The following is a 10,618-nucleotide window of genomic DNA, read 5'->3' on the forward strand; positions in this document are numbered from 1 at the left end:
TGCGAAGGATAGACCAAGTGTACATCACACAGCATCGTGAAAATCAGAGGACATATGATCGAGAACACACCTACCAGATCACCACTAACCTCTTAAGGCAGATCAGAGAGTTTTCTGTGGGACAAAACCAACAGCAACTGCAGCGTCTCAGAAACGACTATGGAAGTAACGCTGACGATTCCAGCATCAGAAAGACATGGGGTGACCTTGCTGGACTTGCACTACTGTTGTTTATTGTGATTCAGGAAAAGTACTCCTCTACCCAACACAACCGACACGGAAACGGAAGAAATCACTTGGATGATGACTCTTCAGAGAGCAAGAGTAATGATTCTAGAGATTTCAGAAACCAAGATGAGTCTATAGTGTATTTCCACAATGACGAAGAGGACCACCAAGCCATTAGGATGATTGGAAACAGAAAATCAGGCGGTTACCACACCTTAAAACCCCGGAAGAACACCCAGAGGTCACCGTGTTGTATTTGTTGCATTGTCTCCATAGTTTTAATTTCACTGTGTGTTATAGGACCTCTTTTGTATTATTTTATGAAAAAATAAAACTACTTAGACTTTGGTAAAATGCTGCACAGCAGTTGGAATACAAAGTGGGAAGAGTGTAAATACAACAAATGAAGATGTAAAAGTTGATATAGCAACACATTAAGGTGCAAAAAGGAGCAAATCCAAAATATATACAATACTAAATTCAGGTGAACAGTATGGCTCATAAAATATAAACAGGTTAACAGCAGGGATCTGTGTAGGTTGGGTTGCATAAAGATATGTATGTAATGTATCAAATCTGAAGTATAGGTGGTGTAAGAGTACATAGTTAATACAGAATACTCATGATTATGTCCTAATGTCTCATGAGTCAGTTGTGAGTAGTTGAGTTGTAATCTGAAACATCCGCTGTAGTACAACATCTCCATTTTGGAGAAATAGCCAAGAAAATCCCAAACTTCCTCACATTAACCCCACTAGAGAAACTGGCAGTCCTCCTGGGTGAAGGGACAACAGCTCCTTTGGGAGCTAGCTAGCTCCTTTTAGTCCCTCAGCCTGAGGGACTAACAGCTAATATCATATTGTAGCGGACTATGTTGTATTGTGTAGTATCAAAAATGGACTGCAGAAGTATAATTTAGAACCTGTACGTAGCACCTGTGTATTAACTATGTACATGTAATGAATAAATGTAAAAATATGATTGTTATTTTCTTTTATCTTATGTGAACTGCCTTGACACTGACAATGTATTTGCTTTAAAAATACAGAAGTGCATTTCATTTATGGTTTAATATTCTTCCGGTAATGTTGGAAATTCTGTGTTTATTAAACTATAATGTATCAGTCAGACCCATGTCAGTGTTTTTTTTATTTCAGGTTCAAGATTGATGTGTAAAATCAAAGTTAACTTTTCCTCATGACTTGTTTGCATTTATGTGACTATTATGTGAAACTGAGATGTAGGGCAGGAAGTGATATTCATATACTGCGTGAATTGGAAATAGAGGAACATGACTACATTAAAGGGCTGGATGAATCTGCAGCCAACAGGTATATACAGAAAATTAAAACTGAAGATGAACGTTGTTTGACTTCCCAAGGAGATCACTGCCCGTCCAGCAGCAAAGGTCCATGTGCTGGCAGCGACACGTGGGCAAAGCCAAACACTGTTCATCTGCACACACTGTGATGCCACATAGCTGGTTCAATATCAGCAAAGTTTCCCTTTATGTTCATTGTCTTCTGTGATGATCAGCAGTGATGTGGTGGTTCACTTTTACACTGTGATCTGTAGCCTATAGTTCGGCTTTAGCTTCTAGCTTACTCACATGACTCAGCAAACCAACGAAAGCATACAAGAGTCAATTGAACTATATCTTGTGTGCGGTTGGGTCAGTGACTGAAACAGCAAATGTCAAACAACTTCAGAATATGTAATAAAATTCGTTAAAAAAAGAATGAAAATATCTCCCATTATAGATCAGAAATTTAGATAAATCAGAATTAACTGAAACAAAAAAAAGAAACAAAAAAAAAGGGCGTCCTAGTAGTGAGCATGCTGTCTAACACTACCACATTATTGATTTGAATCTGGCTTGGAATCTTTTGCCACAGGTCATTCTTGTCTTTCAACCCATAATTTCTGGCACTTTACTGTGTACTGTAAAATAAATCCACCACATTTTTTTTGGCAGATATCGACATTAAGGAGAACACACAATTAAAATCTAACAATCATACTAGCAAAACATACATAAAGAAAAACAGAAGTTACCAAACTATTGATCAACTTCCTGTTACTATCAGTGATGCTTATTCTGTCAGTTTCATTTACAGTAAAACAGTAACCTAAAAGGAGATACGCCTACTCTCACACAAGAAAAACAGAAACACAGATGAGACCACAGAGATCAGATACCCGACGGCAGCGGACTAACAGAGGTGAGCTCTCTTATTCTCTGATTGATAGTTTTGTTTTTAGTACGTGCCTCGGCACTATTCCACATTACTGATGAAGCACTTAACTCATGTCCTCTTTGTGAGCATTCTCTCCTCTCTGTGATACTATTCCTCCGCCTCAGCTACACAACGATGCATAAAGAGAGAATTCTGTTCTAAAAAGCTTGGCATTTTTTAAAGATACTGACTTGATTTGATTAGCCAAGCCTGAAGAAAGCTTCATTATAACTTAAGATATACTTACAAATACATGTTTACAAAATGAGAGCTGTGCATTCCTTCCTGATAGTGGACAAACCCTTACTGCTCAGTATGAGTAGGAGGAATGAAAACAAATAAAACCGGTTCAATGACTACATTTGCATGCACAAAGTATTCCACTTCTGACCTTATTCCAAAAAGCTGTTCGCATGAATAATTTAAATAAATAAATCCATTAATATTACTATTTACATGCAGCCGTGCATACTCCAATAATGTGCCCTGATAAACATGTCGTTCATCACATCATAATATGGATAAGTGGAATGAGTTTGGCTGCTTTTGCAGTCTTGCTTTCTTGAATTAACATGGGATTTTTTTCAAAGTATTCCACCAGTGGTAGACTTGTTTGCCCATGCAAATACAGCCTTCCTCTTTCATTCCTCCAACCACCTTCTTGAAAAGGTTGCCGCTGCAAGAGTAACGCATGTCGAAAAACCTGTTGATATCCAAGTCTTCTATGATGTTTAAAAGTTAGGCGTGTTTCTTCTACCGACCAAAAATTGTGGTCTTTTCTTTTGGTCATGTATCTCTACCCCAGCCTTGTGAACTGTTAGCTCGTTGGTTTGTGTACAACGCATCCATGACAACGCACAGAGCTGACTATAAACAGGCAAGAGGTTGTGTGCCGCATAATTTAAAAAAAGGCCTAATTCAAATATCCAAACAGAACATGCTGTTTAAATAACCTTTGTCAAATTCTGAATATTGCCATACTTCAAACAATGGTGGAATATAAATGTGCATGTCAACAAAGCCAATGTTCATATGATCACCTGATAAAATCATGGAAATAACTATGATACATCTCTAGCCACAAACACATGTATAGATTGAGAATGCAAAGTATGGATGAATAATGGGAGTAATAACATTTTAAATATCTATACAGGATGATGAAGATGTCAGGAAGAGTCACGAGTTGCTGTGTGGCTCTGTTCTTTGCCCTGACCTCTGTGACGGCTGTACGAAGACTTGATTCAATCAGTGAGTTGAAGAAAATTGACTTTGGCCAATCCGTACCCAAACACAGTCTTATGCTGCTTCACTGGTTTGCCAACACAGTTGACATCGACAATAACAATGTCATACAGCTGACCTTTGACCCAAACCGTGGAGATTATGGTGCACATAATTATGGCAACTATGAGAGGATCTTGGACCCGCTGCCTCTGGGAAATAGATACTACACCATCGGCAATCTCAATCAAGGAATGTCCATGCCTCTCCCACCTTATGTTGTCCACTCCCCAATAGAGTACGTGGGAACAAACAGGGATAGGATCATAATTCGCGTCAGGGAGCAGAACGCAGGACAGCAAGCTTTACCGAGGATAGACCGAGTGTATATCACACAGCATTACGACACTTCTGAACGTCAGGGCACACGTTATGATCCAGCTCATACCTACCAAATCACTACTAACCTCTTGAGACAGATCAGAGAACTTTCTGTGGGGCAAAACCAACAGCAACTGCGGTATCTCAGAAACCACTATGGAGGTAATGCAGATCATTTCCTGTTAAGGCACATTAGAGACACATGGGGTGACCTTGTTGGCCTTGGACTGTTGCTGCTTATTGTGATTCAGGAGAAGCATTCCTCTAACCAAGACAACAACAGGAATGGAAACAGAAGAAATCATAGGGATGATGACTCTTCAGAGACTGAGAGCAATGATTCTAGAGATTTTCGAAACCAAGGTGCGTTTGTAGTGAATATCCCTGACCACGAGGACCACCAAGCCAGCAGGATGACTGGAAGCAGAGAATCAGGCGGGTACAACACTTCAGTACACTGGAACGACAAGGAGAGGTCGTCATGTTGTACTTGTTGTAAATGTTGCATTTGTTGTATCGCCTGCATATGTTTCATTTGTGTAATTTGTACTGTGTTATACTTTTGGTATAAGTTTAGGTAAGTCACAATTTTATTTCTTACGAGGAAAATTGCTGCACAGCAGTTCATAAGCAAAGTGGGAAGAGAAATATAAAGAATGAAAACATAGAGGTCCAAGAGAAGACAATGAGGTGCAAATAGGAAGCAAACCCAAAGTATATACAATGCCAAAATCAGGTAAACAGTATGAATCATAGAATATAAACAGGTCAATGCAAAAGATGGGTCTAGGTGTGGCTGCACAAAGATAAGTATGTACAGTATAAAATTTAAAGTACAGGTACTGTAAGAGTATATGCTCATGTTCATGATGATACTGCACATTATATCCGATTATGTCCCATGAGTCAGTTTGTTGTAAATGTTGTAATGAGTTGTAATGTTAAAAAATGTAATGTTGTACACAAGACAGTTAATCCAGAGAGAAAAGAAGGTGAGAGAAAGTTACAAAAATGCAGTTTGTTGAAACAGCAGAAATACCTCTTTATTCTAAAAGGATTTGAACTGAGCAAAATGCCTTTTATTGTATATTATAATGCACTGCTCGGGCATGTTCATAAAGCTTCAGGCCTCATTTATGCAATGATATCATGCTGCAGCATGTACAGTCTAGTGGTAATGACTCTCTGATGAGTCATCCTGTGTCTGCGAGAGAATGCACATTGCTCTGATGGATAAATGAAACAGATTACTGAAAGGCTCTATTGTCTGTCAAGCACAGCCTTCACTGATCATGCATTAAAATTTTTAAAAAACAGTATTTTTAATTTATTGTTTTGTATTTTTTGTATTGTATTGTGTTGGAAATTGTGTTTTTATTAAACTATAATGTATCAGTCAGATGTCAGTGTTTTCATTTTAAGTTCAAGCAAAGAGGATGAGCACAAGTTAGATTTGTAAAATCATCAAGACAACTTAACCATTTGTCCTCCTACAGACAATCAGAGAACAGGCCCAGGTGGTATCAGCTTTGAAGACCAAATTAGTGTTGGTACAACTTTTTTTTTTTTTTTTTTTTTACTTATCATGTTTTGCCACTTGAACTTCCATTTTGTGATGTTGAAATCATTAAATGTCTTGAAAAGAGAGTGGGGGTCTCAAAGTTTCAAGTATTTTGCAACAGAATCAGTACTAAGACTCTTAAAGGATGAAAAATATCACCTTTTATGAAAGGAAAAATATTGGATAAATCCATTTTAATTATATAAAAAATAAAACAACAAACAAACAGTAAATAACACACCCACAAATGGTCATCCTGGTAACCTAGCCGTCTAACGCCACCACATTCTTGATTCAAATGCAGTAGTGCTGTACCCTAATAGTTGGCCTAATGTTAATGGACGGTCAAAAGGTCATTAGTTGGCAAGATTTCATTGGTCGCCAAGTTGCAGAAAACAAACAAACATGAAACTCTTTTAGGAGAAGGAGGCCACTCTCAGCAGTCAGACAGAACACACGTTACAAACCAATCACGGCCGTCAGATATCTTCAAATATTCAGTCTGATAAATATGGAAAGGCTGATCATGTTAGTGCAGGGCTACCCAGGGTTTACATCTGTCCCATTGATGATAGGTCTACACACTTATAAACAGCGCCTGGAAGAAGATCAGGTCTGCACTCAGGATTTCAGGTAAACAGGCTGTATGATACTTGTTAAGGTTGCCTAACAACCTCAGACACAACCTGCCGCGGTGCTCTTAAAAGCTGGCACAAAAAAGGCACAAGAGTACCTCGTGCTTTCCAGGCGGTTAAATACACAGCATGTGTACGGACCCTGATTTCCAGGGCTGGTACCTGCGGTTATTCCACAGGCTAGTTAATAACATGTCAGGCAGGAAATCCAAAGTGTGGGATCATTTTGAGAAGGTGAAGGACGAACCCAAGGTGATATGTAAACTCATCTTCATTGGTCGACTACAAACATGACGTATCATCTGAAACATGGAAGTAGCTACATGCCCATTAGCCACTTAGCACAATCATTACTGCTTTGCCGACAGCGTCATTAACAGGCGGCTCGCTCAGTGTGTGACGTGCACTTGTAGATAAAATATAGGCCTATATTAATGAAGGTTCATTAGTACGGTTTTGTATTTCTCTGTAATGTAGCACAGTGTTAACAATGTTACTGATACTATTCTTTCTCACACCTTCAACTCAGTGCAATGACATACCAGCCAATATTTCATAAGAAAGAAACATATACAAAGAGGGAAGTTGAACTATCTTTAATACTCCTGTACACACCAGCAACACTTGTTTTGCTGGTTGTATTTACAAGGAAACAGTAACCAGTAAGAGTTGTCACACCTACTCTCACATAAGCGAATAGATCAGATGCCTGTTGGCAGCAGGTGAATGCAGGTGAGCTGTCTTATTTTCTGATTGCAAGTTTTGTTTTTTGATCATTAACTGTAGCACTACTTTAGGTGAAGCATTTGTATCAAGTATTCTCTCTGATTCTCTCTGAACTCTGAGACTTGTAACACAAAGAGGGAATTTTGTACTGAAAAGACTACAGGATGCTCACTTGATTTGATTTACTCAGGCTGCTGAAGCCTTGTGTTAACTTTAGATAAACTTACAAATACATTTTTGCACAAAACAAAGACTGTGGATTTCTGCCTAATACTGGCCAAACTCTAAATGCTCAGCAGGAAAAGAGGGAATGATACTAACATGTTAAACCTGCTGTTGCCATCCAACAATTATTTCCAGGCGCTCAGGCTTGAGAATGCAAAGTATGGATGAATAATGGGAGTAATAACATTTTAAATATCTATACAGGATGATGAAGACGTCAGGAAGAGTCACCAGTTGCTGTGTAGCTCTGTTCTTTGCCCTGACCTCTGTGACAGCTGTAGAAAAACTCAATTCAATCAATGATTTAAGGAGAATCAACTTTGACCGAGCTGTGCCAAAGCACAGTCTTGTGCTGCTCTACTGGTTTGCCAACACAGTTGATACCAATTATAATGATGACATACGGCTGGACTTTGACCCAAACGGAAGAGATTATGGCTCACATTATTATAGCAATTTTGAGGGGCTGTTGGACCCACTGCCTTGGGGAAATGTATACAGATACTATACTATTGGCAACCTCAATCAAGACGCGCACAGGCAGTTTCCACCTTATGTTGTCAATCCCCCAGCACAGTATAGTGGAAGAAACAGAGACAGAATCATCATTCGTGTCAGGGAGCAGAACGCAGGATGGGGAGATCTGCGAAGGATAGACCAAGTGTACATCACACAACATCGTGAAAATCAGGGGGCATATGATCCAGAACACACCTACCAGATCACTGCTAACCTCTTAAGGCAGATCAGAGAGTTTTCTTTGGGACAAAACCAACAGGAAATGTTGGATCTCAGAAACCGCTATGGAAGTAACGCTGATGTTTTTGACATCAGAAACACATGGGGTGACCTTGCTTGCCTTGGACTGCTGTTGTTTATTGTGATCCAGGAATCCCATAAGCACCACAATAGCAGACCAGAACACAACTACAGGCCAGCAAACTACAACGAACCACAAATCAACTTCAGACCAGAATGCGACTACAGACCACAAAGCAACTACAGACCACAAAGCAACTACAGATTGCAAAGCAACTACAGACCACAAAGCAACTACAGACCAGAAAACAGACACAGTGACTGGAATGATGATTGTGCTTTGGTGGTCTGCTGTGTTGTTGTTTTTGTAATATTAATAATTGGTTTAGCAATTCTTGGATTTGTTACACTTGGAAAGTAGCTGACAGTAGGGCAGGGTGATATGCAGAAAATCAAATGCAATATTTTTGATCAAATACCTCGATATCACAACTTTAACAACAGTGTAGGGTTGACTATTGGTGCTTTCACAAAATATTTACACAGTGAGACTTTTGATATATAATCAGTAATGTGGATATAATGACATTTTGGTAAGCTAAAAAAAATTACAGAACTTTAATGTAATGCAGCAGGAAAACACAACTTTTAAGCGATAGCAGAATATCCAGAATCTAAGACGATAGCTAGACTCGTATAACAATATCAATATAAATTGATACACTGCCCTGTGAGGAAGAGTAATAGATATGGTCTAAACCAAGGTGTGATGGCTTTGTTTTGCATCCATGTGTGTAATTTTATTGTGTACTTTATCATCTTTTTAATAAACAGTGTTCAGTTAAGATTGGGATATAGTCTTGGGGTTAACATGCTGGTGACAAAGGGCCAAATACTTTAAACCGCAGACTCTGGGAGTGCTATAGCTTTACTTACAGAATTACAGTTTGTTAATAAAAGCTTGATTACAAAAGTATTTGAACTAGACAAAATGGCTTTCTCTGTATATCATAATCCAGGCTTCATTCATGTAACATTATGCATTTCTATTAGTAATGACTTGATGATTCAGTCTGTGTCTGAGGATGTAAATTGCTCTGATGGATAAATGAAACTGATAAGTGAACGGCTCCATCGTCTGTTAAGGACAGCCTATACTGATAATGTATTAGCTTTAAAAATACAGGAGTGCATTCCATTTATTCTTCATTCTTTCTGTTGTGTTAGAAACCATGTGTGTTTATTAAACTATAATTTGTCAGTCACACCCGTGTCAGTGTGTTCCTTTACGCATCACTTTTAAAGAACAAATTGCTTCAAGATTGTTTTTTGCTGCTTATATTTTGCCAACTGTTTAATTGGCATCCTAATGATCTTATATGTCTGTATTTACTTGAAAACAGAAAACAACAAACACAAATGGGCGTCCTTTTGAACTAGTGGTTTTGAACCACAGCATCACTGGTTCCCACAAAGCTGGGAATGTTTTCATGCAGGTCGTTCTCTTCCCTCGACCCCAAATTTCTAGCACTCTACTGGGTGCTGTCCAATGAAGGCAAAATACCAATTACACCACGGGAGAACAAACAAACAAAAAAAAAACAAATCTGACAATAATATACCTGCCAATATTTTATTCCGCTTTCAGGCAATGATTCCTCAAATCTGGTGATCAAGAGTTATGACACATGAGTACTAGGGTAGGCCACTGATCTATTTCAGAGAACAGTCAAAGTAAATGTAAGATAGGAGTAAATACTGAACAGTGACCTTCAATGGAAATTACAACAATGAAAATTCAACATAAGAAAAGTAACAAAACAAACTGTGTTTTAAAATTGATCTGTGATAAGTGAATGCAGGCTAATAATAAGCCAGGCACTAATACTAATCTAGTTCCTCAATCTGCATTCCAAAGGACACACTCATTGTCAAACCTGGACCTGCACAGGCTAGTTTGCATCATAAACCTGCTCATAAAAATCGCAGATGACTTGCAGAATGACTCCTCCGTTTCTAGAATCATTCCTCTAAAAACTTCATCAAAATTGTTTTTGCTTTTCTACAGCCATGAGTGGTAAACCCAAACAAAACACCTAAACATGTACAACTTTTCTTTTCTTGATTACATTGGGAAGGTTCATCCAATCAGCTGTAAAATCAGACTCCCACTCACGCTGGCACTGCTCGTTTTGTCACTTTCGTTTACAGCATAATGGCAACTTACAGGGGCTGCGCATGCTCTAAGACTCTCTCACACACACACAGATCGACATATACAGATCAGATACCTGACAGCAGCTGACTAACTCAGGTGAGGACTCTTATTTTCTGATTGCTTTTGTGTTTAGTATCTCAAGTATTCTTTTAAAGTGTCTTCTATGGGCCTCATTTACCAACCAGTCTTAAGAAATCTTAAAACTCACTCATGCAGTTTTCACAAAGATTCTGACTTTGTTTTTTTAATTTGGAATTTGTGCTTAGGGAAGAACAGTATCTACACACACTCAAGAGGACATTGCTGACATGTTTGTGCGAAATTATTTGTTATTGTGTTTTCTTCAGTTCTACAGTTGTGTAATATTATAGGATTTAAATTCCAATAACATTTTCATCATTGATACCTTTTGTTTTTTAATATC

General features: G+C 38.4%; 3 protein-coding genes across 7 annotated transcripts in view; 2 read left to right on the top strand and 1 right to left on the bottom strand.

The window, feature by feature from the left end:
- LOC126404882 (septin-9-like) overlaps window positions 1-10,618 on the bottom strand; it is a 115,616-nt gene that overhangs the window by 31,595 nt on the left and 73,403 nt on the right. The gene's annotated exons all lie outside the window — the stretch shown is intronic.
- LOC126404884 (uncharacterized) overlaps window positions 2,338-10,618 on the top strand; it is a 107,305-nt gene continuing 99,024 nt past the window's right edge. Inside the window, exons 1-2 of one of the 2 annotated variants that reach the window (XR_007571534.1) lie at window positions 2,338-2,450; window positions 3,622-6,706. Coding sequence is in view for 1 of the 2 variants with exons in the window: in XM_050068266.1 (XP_049924223.1) it covers window positions 3,623-4,651 (1,029 nt within the window). In the remaining variant the exon portion in view is untranslated. Of the gene's footprint in view, window positions 2,451-3,621; window positions 7,140-10,618 lie in introns of those variants that run through there. The other variant, XM_050068266.1, reaches the window with a different exon arrangement.
- LOC126404883 (uncharacterized) overlaps window positions 10,124-10,618 on the top strand; it is a 3,681-nt gene continuing 3,186 nt past the window's right edge. Inside the window, exon 1 of the mRNA XM_050068264.1 lies at window positions 10,124-10,290. The gene's annotated coding sequence lies outside the window, so the exon portion shown is untranslated. The remainder of the gene's footprint in view (window positions 10,291-10,618) is intronic.

Source organism: Epinephelus moara, chromosome 18, assembly GCF_006386435.1.
Source record: "Epinephelus moara isolate mb chromosome 18, YSFRI_EMoa_1.0, whole genome shotgun sequence".
Classification (NCBI taxonomy): domain Eukaryota; kingdom Metazoa; phylum Chordata; class Actinopteri; order Perciformes; family Serranidae; genus Epinephelus; species Epinephelus moara.